Source organism: Parus major, chromosome 3, assembly GCF_001522545.3.
Source record: "Parus major isolate Abel chromosome 3, Parus_major1.1, whole genome shotgun sequence".
NCBI lineage: Eukaryota > Metazoa > Chordata > Aves > Passeriformes > Paridae > Parus > Parus major.
Genome location: NC_031770.1, coordinates 63,029 through 90,673, shown reverse-complemented (window position 1 = coordinate 90,673; position 27,645 = coordinate 63,029). Strand labels below are relative to the sequence as shown.

At 40.4% G+C, this 27,645-nt stretch overlaps 1 protein-coding gene across 1 annotated transcript; it reads left to right on the top strand.

The window, feature by feature from the left end:
• Positions 1-27,645, top strand: KCNK17 (potassium two pore domain channel subfamily K member 17). Its single transcript, XM_015623045.3, has 5 exons — positions 1-318; positions 11,794-11,908; positions 21,190-21,356; positions 22,482-22,650; positions 24,392-27,645. The coding sequence occupies exons 1-5, from the start codon at positions 112-114 to the stop codon at positions 24,685-24,687; spliced, it is 954 nt and encodes a 317-aa protein (XP_015478531.1). The 5' UTR covers positions 1-111; the 3' UTR covers positions 24,688-27,645.

Genomic DNA, 27,645 nt, shown 5'->3' with positions numbered 1-27,645 from the left:
CTGGGCGCACTGCCGGGCCGGCGGTGCTCTCCTCCCGCGGGGGATCGCGCTCCCGCTCTAGGCCGAGCCGCTTCTTCAGCGCCGGGGGCGGCCGCGGTGGTAGCGGGACCTATGGTGGCGGCGCGGCAGCGGCGGCGCTGGGGAGTGCCGGTGCTGCTGGCGGCATACGTAGGCTACCTGGGACTGGGCGCCGCCGTGCTGCAGGCGCTGGAGCGGCCGGCCGAGGTGCAGGCGGCCCAGCACCTCCTCCGGGAGCACTGGGAGCTGCTGACCAACCACACCTGTCTGCAGGGGCCCGCCCTGCAGCGGCTCATCGAGGTGAGCCCAGGCGCGGCGACCGAGTGGAGCTGAGCACGTGCTGGTTCTGCGGGGCAGGTTCTGCGGGGTAGGTGCTGCCTCCTGCCCGGGGAAGGAGAGCGGGGCGGCAGTGGCACCGGCACCAAACGCGCCTCCAGTCCGAGAGTAACTTTAAAAAAAAACCAACAAAAATCTCTAAACTTTTTCCCTGTGTAAGTGTATGCGCACGCATCATCTGTTTCTAAGAAGCCGCCCACGGCGTGGGAGCTTTCCGGGAGTGCGGGCCCTCAGCGCCGCACTCCGAGCTGCGGCCGCCTGTGCTCTCTACTGATAGAGACATGCTATCGTTCTCCGCTGCCGTCCCACGAGCTGCGGCGTTCGCGGATTTGGAAGAGCCGCGGTCCTGACCGAAGGCAGGCGTGGCGGAGCGTCCCCTTACGTGACAATTACCTACGGTTAATTACAGATGGTTTAGGTTTGGTCTTGCATTTACGAAGCACGAGTTATAGTCTGTGACGTCTTGCACGTGGTAAATTCTAATGGGATGACCTTGTTGTGGTAAATTTAGTTGATGTTTGTACTAGTGTCAAACTTCTTCCATCTTCTACTTGTTATTTAAAGGGAAATAGGAAGCCCTTAGGTCTCTTAAGTTATCCTTGAAAATGCTGCTGAAGATATTTGCAGGATCATTGCAAAATGTAAAGCAACAACAAATGCAGTCTTACTAAGGTACAGATGGTTGCATTTTTATGATACAGATACGAGCAAAGTGACATAAATGGCTTGTCTCTTTGCCCAGCTTTTGCCTGAAAGAGAAAAACCTATAATATTAAAGTGTCTTGAGGATTTACCCAAACCCTTTGATTTCAGTAGGTGCTGGAGTATGTACTCCTTGCTTTTGTGTGTCTGCTTCAAGTAGATGTTGCTAAACACAACGAGAACTTGGGGTTGATTTGTTCGGTGGGTGTTTGTTTGTAAAAGCAGTGTATGATGGTGACTGAAACCATAGCAGCTGGTCACCACAGTTCAAGGAATCTAAAAGAAGCTTGGATATATACGTTGTTGTTGTTGTTTTTCTTCCCCTCTCCAGCAGAGATGAAAATACAGAAGCCATCAAATAGGGTAATTGTGTTGGGTATTTCAGCAAGGCTCTGGCAGACAAAATTATGCTGATGCCCTATGTCTTGCTCTCATCCTTTGGCTTTCTAGATGATTTATTCTCTGTTGGCAGTCAGTAGTACAGTGATCATATGCATACAGTGATCAAATCTGGACCTTTGTAAGCTACTATAGTACCCACTTTTATTATTTATGTTGTGTGTTGTGCTAGTGGTGGTGGAATTTAAACAGAAGTGAGAAATATAGCAGAGAAGACCAGTCTGGCATTTCATAAAGCTGAATCTTAGCTAAGCTTCATTTAGCACTGGCCCATTGTGTAGTGAGCATTATGTAGTGAGCTGTATGACATTTGCCCAAGGGTTGCAAGGGCTTGGTGAATGATGGTAATGAGGTACTAGTAGTGGAGAGAATAGAATTACAACTAAATAGGTAGAAATGTCATTCTGTCAATTTATTTTACTGCAGCATGACCTCCACTCATTCTTGATACCCCTGGAATAGGGGAATAGAACATCTACTCAAATCCCTTTAGACCAGAGGCTGTTAGAATATGCAGTGTGAGTACTTAATTGTGACTGAGCAAGCCCTTGATGGGAAGTTACAAATAAGCTTTGTTTCATTTTATGTAGTGTCTGTTTATGCCTTCATGCTCTGAGAAACCATACTCTGAGTTTGAATGGCTTTGTGTGTTATTCAAAATAACTTTAACATTGAGAAATTAATCTTTAAAAATCCACAGAACTGATGCTTTCCTATACTCTTTTCTAATTCCCTATGCAACAATCACTGGCATTCTCTAGGTGTGCTCAAAAAGAGAAGTTTTTCTGTGCAGTAAATTGTTAATGCAGTACATTGCACATAGGTTATCAGGCAATGTCATTGCCGGCTCTCTTCAGATCAGAAACGTGTATTCTAGATACACAACTGATTATTTGCTTATTAAGACATACAAAGAGTGTTTGTGAAAACGTAAAGCAGCATGTGAATCTTAATTGCCTTGACATTACTCGCAATTCCTCATTGTTTTCTTATAGCTCTTTAATTCCAGATAATCCTAAACTGTGTTTATTTTAAGTGTATAGGGGCCAATATGAAATAAAATCCTAGTTTGCTGAGCAATGTACAAATGTAATTTTACAACCTGTTTATCTCTTAGTTCCTAGTTACCAATGGAGTGTGGAAATCCACTGTTCCAACAGTGCAGATGGAAGGGCAACAGAGCTCCAGCTTTGAGGAGCTAGCAGGAGAGCATGGAGTGAGGATGGGCAGGAGGGAAGCAAAGCAAAAAAACCATGCTGGAGTAGCTAGACCAGTGAATTACCATTCAGTATTTTCTGTGACTCAGGTCCTTTCCAAGGAAGAAGCAGTCTTCTAGTTAACAAAGGAAAGAACAAAAGAAGGTGAAAATAGCAGACCAGCAACAAAAACAGCAGTGGAGAAGAGCATGTTAGAAAGCATGTCACATCTGTGGTGGTGGGCCCCTGCTTCCTGTAGCTGGATTTTGTTGTGGCTCTCCTGCCTAGAGGGATTGGCCAGCTTTTCCTCTGCAGGAGCAGTTCCACATTTCCTGAGTAGCTGAAAGTAGCACGTGCAAATGCTTTACATGTAAGCAAATAAACAATGTGTGGTCATGTGTCTATACACTCACATAGGGCACAATGGAGGCACTGTGGCCACAAGTCTCTCTACAGTGCACCCAGTGGTGTTTACTTAAGGAACACAAGCTTGACTTTGTTGACCCATCTAACCCCAGGATATTGTTCTGCCATTGTATACAGTCTGAATGAACACACATGCTGGTCGGGAACAAGACTGAGAGCAGGCCATTGAGCCACTAGGGAACATGCAAAGAGGGAAATATCTGGCCTATTATTATCATTATGTGGTGGTCTTTACATGCTAGAATTACTGGGTGTTGAGATCACATCAAAGGAAGTTCCCAATGACAAGACTTGCAGAACATGGCAGCAGATGCAATGATAAGACAGATTGCAGGTGATGTACTTTCAATACAATGAAGAAAAGCAGCTGGACTCAGCTGGGGAGAAAAATCTATGTCAAGGCAAAAATTATGTTGGTTCTAGATTCTGAGGTGTCCAGAAAGTGAGGGTGCACACAAAAAGGACACTTTCTGTATTGGCATATTTCTTGGGGCTGAAGCCCTTTCTGACCTTTAGGAGTTTGGAGCACCTTTGGTTGTGAATAATTTCTAGTGCAAAAGTGCCTCAGTTTTACTGCCTAGTGTGAATGTGTATGTAGCTCTGGTCCAGCTGATCTCCAAACTCATTTCTTTTCCTGAATAATTTTCAGTGGTTACAGGCACTCAGCTGTTGTGTCTCTTGCCAGTGTCTCTTTAATCAGATGATTTGCTGTAGGGCCAAGCTTGGAACAGCACTTTTTGTGTGTTACCGTATTACAGTGACATCTGTTTCATGCTATCTTTCCTTTTTTGTTTCATAGAAACATTTTGTGTTATATACGTAGTACAGATGTTTCCTGTATTTACTGTGTTGTTCTATTGGTTTTCTATTGTAGCTATATAATGCTGTTTAAATGCAGTTGCTTTCATAAATGAGAAAATGAAAGCTGAGCTATTTTTTTTTTTTTTGGCCTAAAAAAATTCAAGGTATAGTAAAAAAGAACTAATGCTAAAGGGCAGGTTATAAACTAAATGGCTGCAGGTGGATCTAGATACTGTTATCTCCAGAGTCAACAGCTAGATGTACATAGAGTTTGAGGAGATGTTTACAAGAGCAATGAGATCCCACGTGACTGGAAGATCCTCATCAATACCTTGGCTTGTACTGACATTGAACCAGCAGAGAATTGTGGCAGCTGTCAGGAAATAAAACCCTGCAAACACAGTTTACTAAAATAATCTTCCACTCAGATGATGCAACAGGAAGAGGTGAGCATCAGAGATATCCTGCCAGTGGTGAGGGTTTTTAAGGAACAGCAATGGCTCCTGGTATTGTGGAGCTGTAATATCTATATAGAACCCAATTTGGTCAAATTAACTTGTCTCAGATGTAATAGGGTTGATCCCGTGTAATTGTTCCTTTCAGCTTCATGCTTATCAAAATGTACTACTACTTTGCTTAAGTTGCAGCCAGTTCATCATTTTCCAGACCTGTGTATTAAAAGAGCTGTGGGGGCCTTACCAAGTATGTGCATTCTGTGCTAATAATACCATCTTCTACCTTATGTTTGACAGAAGTTGTTGAAGGTAAAATCATTATTCTAGAAGGCTGGCACTATATTAGGCTTCTTGAAAGGTGACACGAAGACATACTGATGACCTCTTCCTGGTTAGTTGACTCAGCCCTAGGTCTTCTGGTAGTGTCTAGTACCTTTGTTCAAAAAGAGAAAGGCAAGGGAAAAAACATAGCGGCCTATTATATCATACCTGTGCCTAAAGAGATACTTTTGGTATTATCAAATTTCCAGTTACAGCTAGTCAGGCTTGGTGGGAAGTAACAAAGGAGTGTAGCCAGCTGGCATTGAGTGGTGAGTGTCTCAATAACCTGTCCTACCAGAAGGTTTGAGACTCACAACTAGCAGTTGTGAATAGCTAAAGAGTAGGGATGCCTTCTAAAAAGAGAAATGCTAATTCTTATCAGTTGTTTGAAGATGTGAGTTATTCTTATATGTACTTGTTCTTCATAGTTTATCTTTTTTAATGCTATTTAAAGGAAAACAACTAGGGAAAGAAATCTCAGTTTTACAAGGATAATACAATGCAACCTTTCTGTGTTCTCTAAATTATACAGGCAGCTTCTTTGAACTTTTTTCAACAGGCTCTGCCTATTTCTGTGGCAGCCCAGCTGTTGAGTAACTGTTCTTATTGGGGTTTGGGAAGTAACTGGCCTTCAGCAACCCTTTATCTCATGAATCATGCCACAGATTCTTCTTTGATATAGAAGCTTAATTTTCAGAAAAAGTACTAGTGACTTACGGTAGCGTTGGTTGCAGCATTACTGTGCCAGACTACATGCTCCTTTCCTATTGGTAAGTCTAGATGAATTCTTGAAACTGTACTGCAGACTCAGCTGCAAAGTAAAAGTGCTTTTGCTCTCAGGGTTCCTTTGGTTTTTGAGGAACTACTGCCAATTACACTAGCAAACATTGCTGGGGAGATGAGGGAGCAGTTACTTGATCAACTCTCAGGTTATTCAAGTGGTATAAAGTTAGAAAAACCCCAACACTATGAATTCAAAAGAATCCAACTGGATTTTTAATTTTTTTGTATTTTGTTCCATTTCTTTAAGGCAGAATTCATGTGTGTTTTCTCTCCAGACAAAGACAAGATCAGAGCTCATGGCTGGGAAAGGTGTGATTAATAATCTATTTGTCAATTATTGGGAAATTGACCTTTGTTCTTGCAATCTGAGACCAAGGTTAATGTTAATAATTTTCTTCTGATTTACAGCTGTTATTCTGTGAGGCATAAATGAATGGTTATATGCCAACATTGCACAGAATTTCCAGTGCGCAAAGTTTGTGAGTTGTTTTCCATTAATCTAAATGGTAGCTTGGTGCATTTTTAAACACCTTTTTTTCCTCTTTTATATGTTGCAGAGGTGTGGAAAAGTGTCTGAAATGAGGCAAAACTTTTTCAGGAGGACATGTTTGCCCTGGAAAAGTTGATTTTTGTATATGAACATGTAAAATTCAGCTAAATTTTGGAATAAAGATTCTTACACCAGTCCATTTTTGCTTTCCTGGAGAACTGCTTTCAAGTACACTTAGTAAATACTGCTTTTGCCTTTAAAGGTAAGGTGATTACCTTTAAAGGTCAAGATTACTATGACCTCTTGGCAGAATGCCAGAGTTCAGAAACAGAGGACAACAGCAGTGACAGGAACTGCAGCTTATAAAAAAGTCATTTTTATGACTCTTTCTTTGATGGTTTTCTCCAGAAAAAAAACCAAAAAACATGAATGCTCATGGATATATTTGGTAGGGTCATAATCTTTTGGGGCTTTGCTTTTGTCATTTTTGCTTAACTTGCTCATTTTGGGGAGGGCAGGCAGATTAAAATCAGTCTAATTTATATAAAGCTTATTTTTTGCTGTAAAGATTATGTGAGGAAAGAGAAGCATAGTGTTCTGAAGAAAGAGATTGCAAAGAATATAGTGCATCAGTTTACATATACACATTCATTCTTTCTTTGCTGTTGATTTTAAATGCTTTTGAAAACTGTATCCTAGTCACATGTTGTCGTGACTCAGTGCAGAGGTGAGAGATGGAATTTTTAGTTGGTGTCAAGGAATTCAGATTAAATAATAATGGTCCTTCCTTTAGCAGTACTTGGTGATCAGAAGACTGGTGGTGGAGGGGCCCTCATGTGATGACAATCATGGTAGGGAGGAAGGGTGTAAGCTGAGATAGCTGGGAGTTGCGCAGAGCTGATAACACAGCAAACATGGTAAATGAGACTTATGGGTATAGCTGAAGGATAGAGTGGTTCAGCAGCAAATACAAAAGAATAAACCTATGTTTTGTGGGGAAGAAGATGCAGTACTCAAATGTTAATTTGGAACCAAACTGTAATTGTTGGGGCTGGGTTTTGATAGTTTGGTATTTGTTTTGGAGTTGCTTTTTAGCTAGACAATATGAACAGAACTTTTGAGTGTAATTCAAAGTGTATGGTTTAATTTTTCTGGTACGACTGTAATAACTACTTTGGGTTTATTGCTGCAAAGCTGTGTAGAACTCCAGTATGGGTGATTGACTTATTATCAGTCATCTGTGGAACTGCAGCCCCAAAGCTGTGAAGGGTTAAAATTCAAACCGTAGGAGTGATTTAATTTTTTTAGTCTTTTTTTTTGACTCAAAAAGGAAACTGTGATACCATTGTGTTTGTATGTTGCTACATAAAGGACCAGCAACTGATGGTAAATGACAAGGAAAGAAAGGAGTGTTGCCATCAAAAATAGTGTGATGAGGGAGTCAACAGAAATCCACAGTTCCCTCACAGGGTTACCAGTTAGCTTGAATTCAAGGAGGAAATTCCTTGCAGAAATATGCACAAGGCAGGCTTTTGTACTGGGATGTAATCTAACATAGAGTTTGCATTTGCAAGCATTAGCTTATGACTTTCCTAACTGAAACTTCAGAGCTTATACTTGAGAAAGGTGGAGCTGGAAGCCCAATTTGACTATTCTGAGGCATGTTTTTGTCACAAAGGTAACAGGACAGGCATCTACATTTCAAATAGACCTATTGGAGTGGACATCATGCTGGTGTTCTAATTACCAGCCATGGCAATATTAAGTAGCACTATGTAAAGCCTACTTGTGTGGTCAGAAACCAGAACAGCATAGTTGATGAGAAAATGTGGCAACCTGCAAATGAAGTTTCATTGACCTGTGAAGGTTTAAGAAATTAAAATCTCAATTTTTAAATCCTATAGGAGCTACAGTAATTCCCACAAAATTTTATCTGTAGTTTAAAATTATTGTCAGCTAAAGATGACACTTAGTGACACAATACAGTCACTGTGAATTTACAGTTCACAGTGACACAACAGTAGTCACTGTGAACTGTAAATTATCACTTCAGAGAAGGGGAATGAAGTGCAGAGAAGTGAAACAATGTTTTTATGTTCTACAGCTTGTCTGTCAGTAGAAGCCAAAGAACCATTGCGTTCTGTTTGTTTACAATTATTTTAACCACCTGTTTCCTTTCTGCTTTTTGAATTGCACATGACCTTTAAAGTTCCAAAAATATCAAGCCCAAGCCCTGCAAGTTCAGTATTTTTTGGGTTTGAGCAGTTGATGGTATTGACTGGGGTCTTAGATCAGGCAGATGACTGCTTTTGAATACTGGATTTAAGTTGCTGCTTCTACTAGTGCTTTTTAATGCATTAGGTTTTGAGGCTGACACTGTACAAATCACCAGACTAATTAAGAGAAAAAGAAAAACCCCTAGGATTTCATCTCAAAGTAATCATAAATAAAAGTTTCTGGTTCTCAAAAAGGCTTGCTAAGGAAATGAAGCACTTAGGATGCAACATGTGACTCTCTTTTTAGTACCTCTTAAACCTACAGGCTAAAATATACTTTGAATTTATTTGAAAATCAGTAGCAGAGACATATCAACATCTCTTCAATGGAAAAAGCAGGGACAATTCAGCTGGTCTGCTAGTGTTCATCAGCTGGGTTTTTTCCTGTGTTCTCTCTAAAATTATTATTTTAATTTTTCTATGAAAAATAACAATAGCCAAAAGCAAAAGACTAAAGGAATATAGTAAATTAAGGAGAGTATTCACTCATAGCTCTCTGAATCCTCAGTCAGTCTTCAGGAGTTTGCAATCCAATGACTTCCTGTGCCAGAAGTAATTTCTGTGCATTAATAGCCCTCTATGGATTTCTCTGTCATGAATCCGCCCCCATGGGCACATCTGCAGGAAGGCAAGCTCCATTAGTTCTACCACTCTCAGGAGAGTCAATCTTTAGTTTTCTGTCATCATTGTTGCTATGTCAAAGGTTGATTCTAGATAGTATAATAAAACATTTTTTACTTTAAGAAAACAAAAGCAAAAGCCAACTACTGTGCTTCTTCCCTTTTAAGGCTGACATCAGTAGCCCTTTCTTCCTAACAATAATGAACTTGATATTTTTTTCTGGGAGTGTTCCTTTATTCAAGTGGCTTTGATTTGCATGAATATTCAATGGTCCCCATTGGGCTGGCTTCAACATGTGGGTGGGCCTAACGGTTAATAATGTTATCTGGGTGTTTGATAAAAAGATTTAACAAAGAAATGCTTAGAGACTTATTGATGAAGGGACTTGGAGACCTCAGCAAACATACCAAGTGCCTCAGTACCAGAAACAGAAAACAGCTAGCATGCTGCAAGCTTAGGGATTGCTCTTTGCTATAGGATAATGATTGTGTGGTATTTCTGACAGCAGTACAGGTCACTGTGCCGTTGAGGACAAGTGCTATGGCCTGTTGGCAGATCCTCAAGACACATCTGTGCTTCCTGACAGTAGCATCACTACTTGGGGAAAGTTAACAGTGACCCTGAGATGCTGAGTTGTTGTCACTGCAAAGCTGGCATGAGTGCTCACAACTGCTCAGCCTCTTGTTTCTAAACCAGGCAGAACAGAAGTGGTGCAAAGATGTGAAATTAAACGTTTAATGTCTTGGTTACTGCTGCTTGCTTCTCACATGATGTCTTTTGCAGGCTCTTTGTTTCCCTTTTCTGCATGAAGGTTTTTCCATTTATTTGGGCCAATTGTGCTGCAGGTTCTTGCAATCCTCTCTGGTTCTTAAGTGTTTCTGGTTTTAAAAACTTGATGGTGATATTGCCATCTGATACAACTGCTGAGCCTGTATCAGCAGGACACCAGGCAGGAGAATGGACAACATGCTGCATGTTTGAGTTTTTCAGGTATCTCTCATCCCGCTTATCATACATTTATCTAAGAACTGGACTGTTGCTGTTCCAGCAGGTATATATGTGTTCAAGACTAACTAAGAAGCTACTAAGACTGCAGAGATCACAGTTTACAGAAGGAAATTTTGAGGAAAGCATCAAGGTTTTTTTTTCAAATGTAACTGTTTGTTTCTGAAGGGGGAAAAAATAGGTCATCTGTGTAATTTTCCAGTGTCTCTCTTGCCATTTGACTGACTTTGGGAAGTTATTTTATGTTCATGTACACGTCATTCCTGTCTAGGCCACTGTCTGCAGAGTTTCTTACACTTTCTTATACCTCTTAAACCAAAGGTCAAGTGTTGTCAGCCTGCACCCCATGTAACCTGACAAACCTCTATGCAAGACACCAGACCTAGAAGAAAAACTGTGAGTGGGGGAATTACACACAACTGTTCAAAACAAGTCCTTCTGGTGGCTTCTTGAGGCAACCTTTTTCTCTCTCTTTTTTTTTTTTTTTTTTTTTTTTTTTTTCCAGTGGTAGTTGCATGATGAAGGGAAGAAGGGCTTGGTTCTTTTATGTCACTAAAACTATATACAAATTTTTTTTTTGAGTTGCCTCACATTACAGCAACAATTCACAGAAGGAAGCAAAATGCAATACAACATGTGTTGCCCTTCTCAGAGCACAGGCTTTCTGCTCTGTCTCATAATTTAGAATTAATAGATTATTATGTGACTCTGAGGTGTTTAAGTTGCTTTCAGTTATGAATAAATCAAGCTATTTCTGAGAATGCACTATCAAGCAGTGTTTATTGCTTAGGAAAATGTGTTGATTGTTGAGCTGTTCCTTGGTCTTAGTGTGAGAATTAGTGGCTCTAGAGAAAAGAATAATGATCCTTGTAGTTAAGCTGCTGCTTGGGATCCTGGAAACAGTTTTTTAATTCACAGCCTTCTATAATATTATATAAAGTATGTAGAGCACATTACATCAGTAAAACGGGACAAAGTTTCTTTGCTTTGCAGGCTCAACGTGCCAGTTTGTTTGGTGGATGTATAAACTGCAACTTTTTTGACAAAACAAAAAACTGATAAAATCTGAGTGTGATTTCTTCTATTATCTGCAGTGAAAGGTTTTATCAGTAGTCTTTAATATTAGGATAGGGACAATATTATTTAGTATCTGCATCAGATACTAATCTGATGAGATGTATCTTTTCAGAGATGATGAATTTTATGTATTCTTGGTTACACTTTGCATTCAAAGATAATCAACTGTCAAGTGAAGTGTGAAATGTTTAGTGTCCGTGCTGAATAGTGTTTGGTCATTAATTTTGTTGGCATGGGAAAGTATAGTTAGATGTGGGCACTGTTACACACTTTGGCTAGAGACTTCTAAGTCTTTCCAAGGACAATTGAACAGCATTGGGCATCATGTTAATCGGATGTGTTAATTCACATTTGTAGTCCCAGTGCGGGGATATATTGGCCAACCTGAGTAGTCTCGGTCTCCTATAACACACCAGATACATTCCTCCCCAAACCAGGGGGGTCCCCTGCAAGGGATCTCTTATTTACAAGTGCATGTATACTTGCTGCTCTGGAACTTTGGCCATTGGAACATCCCATCTGGAAACATTTCATTTTCCTAATGAATATGTCATAAGGCAGTCTTAATTATTGTCTGTCTAGCCTTCTCTAGTTAGATCTTGCCCTCCAATTTCTTCCACATTTATCTATATAATCTACCATGTGCATGTGCAACTTTCTTTTATTGCTGTAGATGCCCTTTTCTTAGAAGCAATATGCTGGCTTTTGGCTTTTCTGACCTTGCAGCCCTTTGGTCTCTAAGGTACAAGGTATCCTCTACTAAAAAGGAAACAGCAGAATCAGAAGTGGTTGTAGTTTGGGGTTTTACCAGCCAGAGGTGGAAATGCCAGTCACATGAACTTGCCTTAAAGGGGTCTGTGGGATCTCATGTTATTGTCTCTTTGCAGGGTGTCATCCAAGCGTACAAGAGTGGCATAACCCTCCAGGGAAACACCACTAGCCTGGGCAGGTGGGACTACAGTGGGTCTTTCTTCTTCTCCATCTCTGCAATAACAACCATTGGTAAGAATTCCCTGCTTACAGGGCCACCTCAGAGGTGGGAAAAGAGTGGGAATGAGGACTTGTACTCAGATGCTCCTCCAGCCCCATTTGGTTCCCTGGAGCTTGCAGTAGACAGGTAGGGAAGCACCCATGAACCTAGCCTAGGAGTGCTTTTTCAGTGCCTGTGCAGTAAAGATCTCTAACTGATCAGACACAGGGATAATTAGTTCAGGACATATTCCTACTAAGTTACATGGCTTCTGGGGCCTGAACTTCGTGGTGCTGCACTGCCTGGACTTTCCCAAATCCTGTGCACTCTGAGAGGTCTGAGGTGAATTGTGCATTGAAATGGGCTTTTCCTATCACAAGAACAGGAATGATTTTGGAAAATTCTTAATACTGGCTATTGCATCTTCAGAGACTATATTTATAAATTATTCCTCCTTATTACTACCTGTATTAGATAAGGACCTGCTTGTTCAAGTGAAAGTTAAATAGCTGGATAAACATCACAATTCAGTTGACTCAGGTTTCAGCAAATGGATAATGCAAAGCCACGAAGGAATTATGAAAATAAGTTGGGGAGAGAAAATGGAAAAAATAAAATGTACTAGGTAGAGAGCTAGTTAAGGAAGATGCCGTTAATTATTGTCAGTTCGTGTCCCCTGTCCCCAAAACCATTAATAATTTGCCCAGATGTCTTTTTTCTTATGGTGTGACCCAGTATTTAAAAAAAAAAAAAAAAATGGAGGGGAAAGTATGTGGAGAAATAGTTGTTGAGCATCAAAAATCCCTCATGGGTTTCTTGATTTGTTAGCTCTCTTCAATTTTAAGTATATTTTTAATTCAAGTATTTTCTTTTTGTACCTGAATGGAACCTTCTTTTGATTTCTGATTGGTTTTGAAGATACATTGGCTTCAGAACACTACACCCCCAAGAATGAGCTCAAGGAAAGAGAGGGTTTGTGGGTTTCCTGTGGGGGTGGAGCTGAGTAGGTGGTGGTGTGTCATCTTCCTGTGACTCAGTATATCTTTCTGCCCTGCTGTTTTGCACATGCATTGTTCAGGTTGGGAGCGATCTTTCAGTGTGTTGCACTACCAGGCAAGGGTTGCACCTGATGATGGCAGTAGAGGCTTATTAGACAGGATTACACAGGCTGTGGGTTTCCAGCGGAGCCTGGTCAGTTCCTTCCAGAATTTGGTACAAAGCAGCATCTGCTCGGAGCTGCTTTGCTTGCCTCACTAGTGAATCCTGATGAGTTTCTAAGCCATCAGAGTGACTGTTTCACCATGGCAAATTTAACTTAATGATACTCAGGAAGAATAAATTTTATCATGTTAAAATATAAGGGGATGTTGTGATGTTGGTAGACGTCTAGACTAAGCATTTCTGCTCTTCTACTAAAAGTAGAGGCTAAGCTACTCTTCCCAGCCCTGCCCTTCTCCCCTCTTTTTTTAAGTAAACTCCTTGCCCTGATGGCTGTAGAGGGAGGAGGACAGGACAGGGTATGACACAATTGAGTTGACAGCAGAGGCAACTGAAAACAACCAAATCTTACAGCGCTTTATCTCATAATTTTAAAGCTGCTGCTATGACTCTAGAGACTTGTTAATAATTTTTCAATTGTGGATTTGAGGATCCATACAAGCCACTTCTGTGGAGAAAACTTCAGATGACTGGACCTTTTATTCTGCTTTTTCAAGTTAAATTGTTAGTTGCATACAGATTATTGTCATAACACTCTGTTGATAGCAATATATTGTTTTTTATACAAACTACAGATTTTGAAGAGAAAACTAAAAATGGTTTCACAGATCCTTACCCTGAGTCTGTTATCATAATCTCTCTTTATTGTGCAAGTTCTTGAGATAATGAGGGGTTCAGCATCACTGAGGATGTGGTAAGCATCACCACAGTGTAACTGGGAAGGATAATTGATGATGTCGAGTAAAGAGACAAGCCCCTTTCCAAAGAACTCAATGAAGTTCAAAGGGATGATTCACAATGGGAAATTTTATGTACAAGGTATGGCAATAAGATAAATGACAATTGAGAAGGGTTCTTGAGGATTTGAAGAGGTTTTGGTGTTCTTACCTGGCAAGGAAGGGTTCATCTCAGGCTGATTATGGAACCAATGAAATTATGTCCAGCTGCACAGCATTAGCCGATAGGAGTTAAAACCCAAGGCACTCTGGCAAATGAGTTCAGGAAGGGTAGAGTTAAGATGATAATGCAGAAGAAAGAATCTCAGGAATTTAGAGATACATAAAGATTTTGAAAAATATACATGGCCTCGATTCCATGTGTTCCAGCTGCTGCAAGTCCTTTGGCCTGTTTGTCTCTTCCACATTTTTTCTTTGCAATTGATACTAGCCATGCATTGATGGCTTCTTATGCAAAGTAACATCTTTATGACTCTTGTCCTTAGTCTGCCAGCACTACCAAAACCACTATCACTTTTACCTTCATCACTTCCTTCCCTTTGAGATGCTCTTTCTGTTCTGCCAGTTTCTGTATTCTACTTTAGGTGCTTTAGCCCTCCTAAGAAGGCTAGGTATATTTCTCAAGTTCTTACCAGAACACTTTCTCACTGGGATACAGGAAGGGAAGTTAACTTCTTTCCCCATTAATACCAACCGAGGGGCATTAGTTTCTTTCTCCACTGACAAGGTTTAAATTCCCATGTCTCCTGTTGCAGCATCTTCTGCACGGTATCCTTCTTCCATTGAAGAAGCCTCATCTATTTTCACTACTAGTGATTAAAAGCAGCATGTGAACTTTGCTTAAAAACAAAGTGAGTTCTAACCTGCAGGCTGGACATAGTTGCTGCCTCAGTCACAAATGTTTAAAGAACAGATATGTATGAACTAAAATATCTTGTTTAAAGAAGCGGCCTGAAGCCTATGTAGTTTTTGGCAAATCTCATATTTTGAATGGTGGGAAACCCTGGCCACCTGCTGATTCCTTCTCCCCACTGTTACACTTCTGTGCTTTCCTCATTGCTATCTTTGACATATATTATGCTAGTTTTTATATGTTACCTCATTTTCTGCAGGTTTTTCCATGAGAGCCCTTTCTCCAATGGCTTGAAGGGTCATCTTCAGAGTTTCCATAGAGTTGTAGTACTAAACATGATTAAAGAAAGAGAAGCTAACTTGCTGCTGGTTTTATCTGTCAGACTTCTTTATCCCTTGCTGACACCAGGCCTCTCCTTTCTGTGTTTACTCTTCTCCTACTTAATTTGGACTAACAGGGCAGAGGTCAAAGCAAGTTCAGAGTGGGGCACAAGATCAAAGTTCCTGAAGTCAAACAACCACAGGGTGGTGTAATTTCAGAGAAAGTGCTAGGGAAACACTCTTTCTGTAGTCAGTGATGAGGCTGACTCGTCTGTGCAAGCCTAAGAGAGAAAGAAGTATTGTCCTCTCTAAGCCTGAATGTCCCACCTAATATTGGGTGGATGGATGCCATTGCCTAGTGCTGTATTACCGTTTTCAGGTGGCACAGCCACCAGAATGCAGATGTGTGAATTTCCAGGGCCCTTCTTTAAATATAAGATGGGACAAGTAAACCATCTCACCATGAAGAAAGGAAGGGAGATGCTGCCGCCTTGTTCTCTGGTTAGCACAGTACATAGCTCCTAAAAGCAATACCACAAAGACTGGGAGGTAACAACAGAGGCATGGATCAGACTATTCATTACTCAGTGAGTAATGGTATTAACCACATTGTTAAAGATATTTAGTAGTTGCCACAGAGGATTCCAGTGCAGGGAATTAAACAGTAACAAGTTCAGGGCTATGAAATCCTGGTAGAGTAAAGCTTTGTGTCAGCAAGAGTTTTGTGAAGACTCTGACCCTCTGCAGTACTGCCCAGGGTCTGGTGGAGCTCCTGAAAAATGGTCGGGTTCCTGCCCATTGCTTCCTGACAATATATCAGGGAATTCAGTTAAACTAACTTGATGTGTCAAAGTGGTTAAAATACAAAATAACAGCTTATTCTTTCATATTTGAATCCTCTGTAAACCTCAGGAACCTCCTGTGTAGGGGAGTTCTCTGTTGCAAAACTGCCACTGTTGATGTGTTGATTTTTTTTCCCTGCCCTGTGACAGCTGGCAGAGCTTTTTTACAGGATTGGCCAAGTAGGATGTGGCATAGTGATCCATGGGAGGTGGGTTTGGGGACAGCCACTCTTTGAGCTATCCAGCATCCTAGGAGCAGGATATCAGCTATCCAGCTATCTAAGCTAGCAGCTTCCTTTGAGCTATCTCCTGAGCACTGGATATGTGGTCTGCTTTCCCAACTGCATGCCATCTCACCCAGCTGAGACTAAGCCCACTATACAGCTTTCAGTGTATGCACAGCACTAATCAAAGACTGCAGGACTCATCTGGAACATTTTTTTTCACTCGCTGAAGGAATCTGTAACCAAATTTTACTCTCATCTGGAACTTCATAGAGCTAAAACTGTTAATAACTTCCCTGATTCAGCCTGCCAGGGTCCCAGTGAGCTTCCCTATATAAGATGCAGTTCCTGAGATTCTACCACCAGTAGGTTTAAAATCAAATTCTTCAAATGTTTGGTTTGTTCTAATCATAAAGCTGAAATGCCAGTGTAAGCAGTGTGGCTGCTTGGAGCTTGTGTCCCTTATGTAGAAGCTCCATGCCTGTAGCATCTTCCCTCTATGGATGAATTTGGAATAACTATGACTTCCAGGTCACTATGCCAGGTGTCCTTAGCTGTGTCCAGCTGTTAAGTGTTCTTGAACTTAGTGCAGACTTGGTGGGTATAATGTGAAATCTCACAAGAAGGTTGAGAAGCCATTAGCATGTTAACATGTTTTATTTGGTTATGGAATCATTTGAAGTATGAGGGAGGATAGGAACCCCTGACTTGCTGATCTTCAGGTGAATGTAAATGGTGCCAAATGACCTCTGAAAATCCTAATGCTTGTAAGATTATAGGGTAATTCAGGCTTCCTGGTACCTCAGGAGGTCTCCAGTGCAACTGTCTGCTTAAAGAAGTCAGCTATGAGATCAGAACAGGCTACTGAGCACTTTGTCAGGGTCACCTGCCAGTTAAGCTTGGGCCATGCTCTCATTTTCAGGAAACAGACAAAGGTTATTACCATAAGGCTGTGTGTGAGGGATCAGGAGGTATGTTTATGGTTTTTCCACTTTGAATTACACAAAGATGTCTTTTCTATCTAAAGTGAATTTTCATATTTTATTTTTTTTTCCCTCAATGAAACATTTAAATTTTTCATGAGAAAAACCTTTCATTTCCACTGGATTAAAACATCCAGATTACTTGTAAAGAACACAAGGGAAAGAAAAGTTTAGATTTCCTGAAAAGTGTTAGAGGACAAGCTAGTTGTGGGAGGAGCTGGATGGCTTAAGGATTTAATTTCCTCCAGTGCCTGGGAAAACAGAAATGTGGCTCACTGGACATCACCCCAACTGCTGAGCAGAGTTTTTATAAATATTTAAATGTGTAATGCAAATTAAAGTAATTCTGACATTGACACCCCTCAGTGAACTGCATGGTGGATACCTGGCCCCCAGGCTTAGATGAATTCCTGGTTATTCAAAGCTAAATACTGTCAACAAGAGCAGTCTGTACATTTGGAATTAGACCATGTCTGTAGGAAGTGATGGCTTGTGTACTATCAGGTAGGAGAAAAGATCTAATAGAACAAGAAGAGTTGCTTCTCCAACCGGTAGGTTTATCGGTGGTTTTAGCACTCAAACACATTTTTTGGGGGAGATTTGGTTTTATGCTGTATTTTCTCTGCAGATGAAATTTTTTGGTAAATTTTCAGATTTTTTTTCAGCCTATGATATATAATTTTTATTCTAAGCACTTTTTGATGAAAATACTCTTTTATGTCTGGACAGTGAGAACAAACCTCTCATTGTGATAAGCAGGAAGTTGCAGCTGCCTCAGTTAACTGAGGACACTGAAAATGTTGTCTTATGAATTAAATGATCTTTTACTAATAAGTCTCATCTTAACAAGTCTACAGAGCTCCTGAATCCCCTATGGACAGGAATGTAATGGGAAAGCAGGAAAATATCCTGAATTCCTTAATATGTGCAACCGCAGCACATGAGTTAAAGCACGTGGTTATGAGCATTTAGAAATAAAACTATTTGTTTTGTTTCTTCCAAAGAAGCTTAACTTACATTACACCTTATTTCTAAATAAGAGGAGCTATACATGCACTTAATCCAGCTGATTCAGTGGAAACACACTTTGATGTCTCTGCAGTTTTTAGTGATCATTTCTCAGTGTCTCTTTGCTCAGACATGTACTAGGTGACATCCAAGCAGCATGAGGGATATGACAACTGGCAGTGTGGTTTTAGTTTCTGAATCTGGTTCAGATTTTCTAATATGTAGCTAATGACGGTTTAAGACACCTGTTAATACTGAAGAGGGTAAATCCTATTTTCCCATTCCTGCTTGAGTTTTATAACCGTTGAGGCTTATATACAATTAGTTTGGTATCTCCTTGTCTAGTGCAAAGTGGATGTAACCAGACAGGAATCAATTTCTGGCCATTTTGCATAATATAAGGCCTCCTATTCTATTTGATTATACTTTGTATCCTGTACAAAAAGCTGGTGGGACATGGCTTTTGTTGGCATATGTACAGCAACTGTGTACCAAGTCTTCAGAAAATTTTATCAAGCTGCTTAGTCCAAGGGAAAAAGGAGCCAGAGAAATCAAATGCAAAGTAGATCTGGTGTTTGGAGGGCTGGGTTTATAGTGCACATTAGACCTTCCTATATCAATCAACTTGCCATTCTAAATTAATTGTAACATGAAAGTTAAGTTTAGGTGCTCTGCCATCCAACACTATGTGACATCCCCACAATTCTGAAGGCTGCTGTGCTTCACAGAGACCAGAGAGCATTGGCCTTTCTTCTCTTATGTTTTTCTGCAGAGAAACTTAGAAATCTGTGGTTAAAAGGACTGCTCAAGACAGTACACAATTTTAAAACTTGATATAGAAGGAAAAGAAAGGGAAAGGGTTGGGGGGAAACCACCTTGGGAATAACTGGCCATAAATGTATATGACTCATCATCAGCCTCCAGCTCTACAGTAAATGCCCCCCAGCACTTTCCCAAGTCAGAATAGAAAAGTGGAACTAATCCACTGAAATGTCACAGCCAGCTTGAAATGCATCACACCAGACACGTTTCTATAATTTGCTTAGAAGGGGTCATCTACCAGATGTACTTGCCTATATGTCTCATTTACCATACCTGTTAGTTTAGAAATGGTGAAAGATGGCAGAAATTAGCAATCATTGTGCATTAACATTGCAAACTGCTCACAAGCAAAGCAGAAGTAGCAATGGCATGGTCTTACTTTAGCCCCTTCTGTTTGACTGTATTTCAAAACATGTAGTTACATAACAGCATCCCATTCTTTCTGTGAGATGCTCTCCACCTTCCCAGGGACAGGCTTTTGGGGTTCCATTGGGGGCATACTGTGTGCCTAAAATTACTGTAGGGGATGTCCTCCATATAATAAAATTTGGAATATGTGGGGGTACATACTTAGGAATAGTTTGCCCCCAAATCTTTCTCTGGGTGTTGTTTGCTGGCACATATTCACAACTAACTGTGGAGTTGTCCATGGGGAGAGATTTTTGTTTGCAAAAGCTTGGCACAGAGTGTGTAGATATCACCAGCTCATAGCTGCACACATTTCAGTGTCATCAGTCAGTGGCTTATTGCAGCTGGCATGTGACAGAAGTTAGTGAAGAAGTGGGAGTCTCGAGTTAACCACAGATGTTTGTACTCTGATTTATCTGGGATACAGAGCCCAACCCTGAGGCCTCTCCCTACTGTGCACTGCTCACTTGCCTTGAGGCTACAGCACCCAAAAGCAGGGTAGCAAGACAGCAGTGGAAGGAGTGCCTCTGTGCTTACTGTGCAGATGGTTGGGCAACGCTGGGAGGAGATAGCATTATCTGTAGCAAAAAGATAATCTCTGTGGTAAAAGATGTGGCTGTACACCAACCTCTAATGAGCAAAGGTGATTTTGGAATGTAGTCAAGGCCATAGGTCTCTGACTGGCTAAGACACTGTTGAAATGCTTGTGGTGTATGTTAGTTCTTCTGTCATTTTAAGCATCCTGTGAAATATACCCTAGTTAAATCTGACTTTCTTATGGCAGAAAGAACTGGAAATTACAAGTGCAAGTCTGAAAATTTATGGGATGTTTTATAAAGAATGTGCGGGAAATGAAGATGAGTGATTTTGAAGCCAGAATGATCTGAGGATACAAGCAAAGCAGTGATTGCAAGGCAGGACTTTTTATTAGATCACTTTCTATGACTAGAAGAAAGAAGCAAAATTTAAAACACTTTTTTTTCTTTAGGTCTGAAATTGAAGTATTTTACATAGGTTAAATATAATTTCTCTGGGTATATTGACTCTAGACAATAATTTTGACAATTTAAGGTATATTTGGAACTTGTGGTGCAAAAGACTATAAGCAAGGAAGCAGTGTTAAGTTCACTAGTCCTGTGGGACAAAGGTAGAAAAGGGTGTTATAATTAAAACACTATTGTTGTGATTCAGAGACCATCTGACAGCCATGTAGCATCATTTACCAGCAAAGCCCATGCCAACAATGCTTACAGAAATTGAACTAAACAGAAGTTTGCATTTACGTCAGATCCCAGCCCGGGCGGTAGGTAGGGGAGAGGAAATTCACTGATAAATGGAAAAGGGACTAAGCAAAATTGGCAGGGAAAGAAATGCTATTTTCCAGCCTGCAATAGGATGTGATAAACAATGCATGTAACTTACAGTTATTTATAAAAAAGGTCCTTTTAGAGCAGTGACCTTCTCACCTAGCTTCTGTAGAAGATGGAGGTTCACCCCTCTGTGGACCTAATTTTCTGAGTCTTAGAGAGCTTCCAGCCTGTCAGTGGCTGATCTGTCCCCAAGGGAAAGTATCTTGAGAACATTTCTCTCGAGGACCAGTTTTGTAAATAACTTCATTTTCTCAAAACAATTCTGTACAGCTGTGCTGAGTGTGTTTTCTCTTGTTCCACCAATGGGACAAGAGAGGTGGTGTTCCCTTTACCAACCATGTTAAACCTGTATTGTAACACCCTATAAAGAAGATGAAAAGTTCAGAAATAAACCCTTCTGATGATCTACTCTCTGCCTGTTGCATTGAATCCACGCTCTTTGTTTAATGTCCAACAGTGACACGCCTCCAGGGGGAAGGGGTAAGCAGTAAATATTTTGGATTTAATGCTTTGTTCCTTCCTGTCTAGGCTATGGAAACCTGAGCCCCAGCACTGCAGTTGGGCGAATCTTCTGCATCGTGTTTGCACTTTTTGGGATCCCCTTGAACCTTGTGCTCCTGAATGAAATTGGGCAGCTGATGCTGCTTGGGGTTCAGCATTGTGCTCATCGCCTAGAGGAGGTATTTCACTGGCAGGTAAGCAGTATGGACAGGCATATCTCAAAGAAAAAAAACAGACAGAGGACATTGTCTGGTATTTGAGATCCTATGACTAAAAGGAACAGCCTGGCTGACTATTTGACCAAAAAGGCAATAATACTCAGGAATAACTGGAAGCAAATAAATTTAGTTTATGACAGCCCTATGAGATGTCAGATAAGGTTGTTCATTAATTGAAGGAAATTCGGTGATGAATGACTTCCCCTACAGTAGCAGTAGTGATAAAACATGTGAGCAATGCACAGTCCTAGACTATCTGGTCAGTTTATCATCAGTTTTAGATAGAATTGCATGTGAAAGTTACATGGGAACATTTGTGGAACAGGCTTTAAACTGGCATGAATTTAGGACTTGTGAAGGTGATGCCAGATTTGAAGTTTAACCTCAGCTAAGCACTACGCAATTACTCATCCCTTCCCAGAGGGATGGGGAAGAGAATCAGAAGAGTTAAGAATTCATGTGTTGAGGTAAAGAGTTTAATAAGTAAAGCAAAAGCTGTGCACACAAGCAAAACAAAAAAGGGAATTTGTTCACCGCTTTCCATTAGCAGGCAGGTGTTCAGCCATTCCCAGGAAAGCAAGACTCCATCATGCATAACACTTGCTTGGGAAGATAAACTCCATCACTCTGAACATTCCCTGCTTCCTTCTTCCCCAACTCTATACGCTGAGAATGATGCCATATGGTATGGAATATCCCTTTGGTTATATGGGCTCAGCTGTCCTGGCTGTGTCCCGTCCCAAATTCCTGTGTACCCCTGGCCTAGCCACTGGTAGGGTGGGATGAGAAGCTGAAAAGGCCTTCCCACTGTGCAGGCACTAGTCAGCATCAATAGAAACACCTCTGTATTACCAACAGTTTTCAACACAAATTTAAAGCACAGCCCCCTACTAAGGGGAAGAAAATAACCATCCCAGCTAAAAACAGCACATATGTGGGACAGACACACCATTGTAGTGGAATTCAATGAGTGTTCATATGCATTTGTGGAGTCCATGATCATATCATCATCATTTCCAACTGGAAACCAAGCTGGACTTTCCTTGTTGCACTGCTTATAACAATCTTTGGGGTTTTTTTTTCCCCTTCCTGTTTTACTAGAATAAGGCTTCCTTCCTGATGAAGACCTGTGCACTGGTAACTGGCTTGTTATTGTTCCTCCTGCTACCTCCCTTGTTATTCTCTGACAAAGAAGGCTGGTCTTATGAAGAAGGCTTCTACTATTCCTTCATTACCCTCAGCACTATAGGGTTTGGAGACTATGTGATTGGTGAGTAGCTCACATTTCATTGCTTTCACCTACTGAACAGCAAATCCATGACATACAAAACTCCCCTCTTGGCAGTTTGGCACCAGTAGTAATCCCCAGAACTGATGATCAGTATGTTGTTGTGGGCATTCAACAGGTTGGAAAAGATGTGATTTCTGCCATAGCAACGCCACCTGTAGAAGAACAAAGACATTGTTTCCCAATCATTCTGTGGGATTGAAATGGCCTGTGCCTTGAATGACTACACCACTAGGCAGGAGTGCTATGCTTTAATCACAGTAGTTGCTGAGGCACACTTATTACACTCCATTGCCATCAACAGGCATTAGTTTTAAGCCCCTCTGCATCATCATTAACAGACAGGGACTGTTTCTTCTGTCAAAACCCTACATAACTGCATTCTAAAAGGCAGCTTAAGTCACTTAGGTACAGACTGTCAGGCGCTACCTGGTTTTAGATGCCAAAACCCTTTCCTGGAGGAAATGGGATTGGATTCATACCCACTGCATTTGCTGATATGCAGGACACACCTTTCTGATAAAGACTTTCTCATTAAAAACAAACTGATTATAGAAACACATGCAGCCTTGATTTCCTGGGAGACTGAAAGAGTAAAACATCTTGTTACGGATTTGCTATTTTCTTCATAGCACTTTTTTGATGCTTAGACAACTTAGTGGTAGTAATTTTAGGACTTGTCTGTAATGCATCAAAGTTATGATTAGAGCTTGTGTAGGCACACATAAATAAGTTAGAAATAAAGTTAGCTTGGGGAAGGGTAGGCAGATGGAGTTTGACAAAAGCTGGGTCAGCTCAGCATTTTTCTGTACTGATTTTGCAGATTATGCTGAACTCTGTGCTACTGCAGCTTTACTTCTCTCAGTTTCTGGTAATGCATTTGGTATTCCTTCCTCTTCCGGGGTGCTTTCACCTGTGTAATACATTTGTAAGTGGAATACTGCCACAGATACACTAGGTTTGGTATGGGAATAATTGAATATGTCAGTTGTGGTATGTAGAGGCTAAACAATTTTGCCTTACAATCCTGTATGTGTGGTTTATGCCTCAAAAATAAGATTCAAGTGATAGTCATGCTGGGGAACCACTAGTGTGCTACAGAGCTGGTAGGAATCCCTGACCTACTATGAAGTATCTGCAGAAAAGGATCTGGCAGTCCTAATGGGCACCAAGGTGTCCATGATCCTGCAGAGTGTGCCTCTGTGGCTGTGAAGGCTGGTGATAATTTCAAACTGTCTTCCAAGGTTTGGTTGTTCTTGGAGGTTTTAGGACTACTTAGGCCTCTTTTCTCCCAGTCTCAGAGACTCTCTTGCTTATATCTGGTTTAACAAGATACGTACAGTGGTACATAAAACCTGCTTACCCCTCTGCCTGCAGGAACCTCTGTTACATGCTAATAGAATATTGTGGTGCTGAGTGGTAAGTAGAGAAACTAAACTGTGTGCTTGAAAGTGAGTAATTTTACTCTGACATAGATATAATTTGGGAATTTTTTTCTTTCTTATGAGTGGTATTTGCAGTTCCTAAGGACTACTAGGCTGTTACTGACACATCATGAAACATACAATATCTCTTACTACATGCTAAGTAGATGGCGTACTTGTGTTTTATGTAGAAATCACTAATATTAAATGATATTTCAACTATCTTTGCTTTGCATGTAATGTCTCATTTGAGGCACTCTTGATCCAATGTAGAAATGTTTTGGGTGATTCTGTTGTAGGGATGAACCCAGATCGCACCTATCCAAGCTGGTACAAGAATGTAATCTCTCTGTGGATCCTCTTTGGGATGGCCTGGCTAGCACTGGTTATCAAATTTTGCATCAACATTCTAGAGAGCTCCAGTGACTTCTGTCAATGCCACAAGCAGAACACAGAGATGGCAGAAGATTTCATGGATGGTAACAAAAATAGTATGACTGGACTTCAAAATGCAGAGATCAGCAGTAACAAAGACACAAAAATGAAGGAACCAGTTGAATCCCACTCTTACACAGCTCCTACAGAAGCCCTCTAGGGAAGAAAAATACCCTTGGTGTTCTGTAGGTTTTAGTGCACCAAAGATGAACCATTTAGAAATGTGTAAGTGGAGCTGCCCTGACCTGTGAATGGAGTGAATGTTTGCTTATTGAGCTTGAAATGCTTTTATTCTGAATTGAGCAATGACAGAATGTTTCATTTGCAGCACCACCAAGTATTACCAATAGGATTTTTATCCAAAAGTAGATTTGTGGAAATATTACCTGCTCTCCCACCTCAGTCTATGAAGTAATCTTTGACATCGCTGAGCAACATTAGCTGCTGTCCATTTCTAAGCATGATTCCTGCAGCCTCTAGTTATATGTATGGCATTTTGCAAATGCCACAGCCATGAGAGCAAGTGCCATTTAATGCAGGGAACAAATAGCATATTGCTAAAAGAAATTAAAAGCACTGTTTAAAGCTATCTGGCAGTCATGGCAAATGTGCACCATCACCTATATAGTCATACTTGTGAAAGGTGGTAACAAGGTGCCTGATAGAAACAGATCATTCCATTTTTTAAAATTTCTATATCAGAGGTCTGCTAACAGAGATTGGTAGGCTATTCCTTACTCCAGAACTTGTGGGTTCATCCTTTGAAATATTTTGCAGACCAAATGTCATCAGCTAAACATGACAGTTCATCTAGATAGATCTGTATTTTGCCACATCTTGGAAGTCAGAAAAGGAGTAGAGGCAATTTTAAGAGTCAGTGGTTCCAACCTTTTCCTTTTGCCAATATTAACAAAGGCTACTTCAATCTAGAAACAGACTGATTTTTCTTCAGCTATGATCAATTGATGTTGTTGTGATGAACTTCTCATGTCATGAATGATTAGTGTACCTGTTCTAACATGTTACATATAATCACAATTGGTTTTCATCTGCAGAAAGCCAGACATAGTTATTAGACCTTTGTGTCTGTCATGAAACTGACACAAAGGAACTTGGGTGTTTTTAGTTCCATTAAATTCTCAAAAATCTTTTTATACATTATGCTATTTATAAAGGTGCAACAGAGTCTAACTCCTGGTGCTGTTTGTATTCCATTACCTGTTCTTCTCATTTTGTTATTCCTGTTGTGCTATTTGTATCCTGTGCATTAGCTTTGGAAATTTCACCATGTCAGCAAACCAGAATGAAGCATTTGGTTGAGCCTTCAGCTTTTGCAGTGAACCAAGATTCCACGGGGTAGTCAGAGAAAAGACTGAAAACAGAGTCTGTCGGAGTGTGGGACTGAGGAATTAGAAATATCCATAGCTATATCCACAGAAATTGAGTGAGTGAAAAGAGTACAGTTTTCAGGAGTAAAAGTTCTGAAATATATATTGTGAAAAATGTGTTTCCAGAAGAGGCCAGTCTGAGTGTTGTTATCTGGTAGAATTGATTACAGGAAAAAAATGCAACAAAGGGATCAGCTGAATGAAACTTAGTCTGTTGACCTTTTTATGATTGCACAGTAGTTCTCTCAAATATGGTTTGAAGGGGCAGCAGAGATCAGAAAGGGAGGCAGTAGATGTCTTGGATCATACTGAGGCAAAATAAATATATTTCAAATTTTTGAACATTGGGTAATTTCTTTAACAGCCTTTAGCATAAACTTTTCTGTTCCATATTTCATCTTGCTTATTTTCACTGATGGATATACAATGTAGGTTTTACTGGCCTACATGAAGAACAAAATATATTTCTTAAAATATGAGTAAATTACAATTCCACTTCACAAAATGTGATACCCTTTAATGAATTTCCTTTGCACCTTTTTTTCACATGCAAAACTTAGTAAGTATAGGTGTACTGTAAAATTTGGATGCCCAGGAGGTGGTAGGAGTTTCTGCTGTCAAAGCACAGGAATGACTATGTTAATCTGTTTCGACTTTTAGTTAAAATGTCACAGACTCTGGGATTTTCTGCCAACTCTGCTCTTTGATGAAAAGGCTTGTAGAAGAGTTGAGAAGAGTTTTTTTCTTTTAAATTTGCATGTCTATTATATTAATCTCAATTAATGCTCCTATGTATTTTTAGGCTGTGGATGGGGTCTTCAAAAGTGCCTTAGAAGCTTAGGCACCCTAGTCCCACCAAAAAGCGGAGTTACATGTCTCTGGGCAGCTAATATACATTTCTGAGAGGCAAAGGTGAGAGGAACTCAAGGAATAGTCTTGGCGAAAAAAGGATAAAAACCTTTTGCAGATCTCAGTCCTTCCCACTGTATGTCAGGATTCAGCTGCAGACTTAGGCATGTGGCTGGGTCTCAAGATGCCTCATTTCTGCCCCAGCTGTCCTTTCTGAGCCACTTCTTTCCATAGCCCTGCTGCCCAGCTGCTTACCACAAATACAGTATCCCATATTTATGGGAGACATATCAGAACTGCTGGAAAGCTACATATACTTCCAGAGCTACAAGTGCTTGCTTGGATCTTGGATCACCAAAAATTTTAAGAATAAATGAATCAAATACCATCTCTGACTGGGTTCTCTGACACTGAATTATTGTGTTGTCTCTTATGAATATCCTCTTTGTCACACTTCCTCTGAGCTAGCTTTGGATGTGGACAACATCTGTATATCTGAGTATATATTAGTCCCAACAAAGTGCTGTGCCTCTGGTCTTTCTGCTCTTCATAAAGCTGCATTGTGGTGAAATGATATGAATGAATTTGTTCCCAGAGGGATGAGAAGAAAGTGGAGTTTTGTAACATCACAGAAACACCATCATCAATGTGTGTAGTATACCAAAATATGAAAGGATATCTTTTTAAGGGTAAAATAAAGAAAATAAAAGCATGGTCCTGTTATCATTCTTGTCACAGCTGACTTGCAGTCTTCTGTAGTCTCTGTTGGGAAATTGCAGATGCTCCTTGATTAGTTTTTTTTTATCTCTTTATGTTTATAAGATAAATGTGCAGTTTTGATTAGTAATTTCAAATTAAACTTTCACTGCTATCATTCTCAA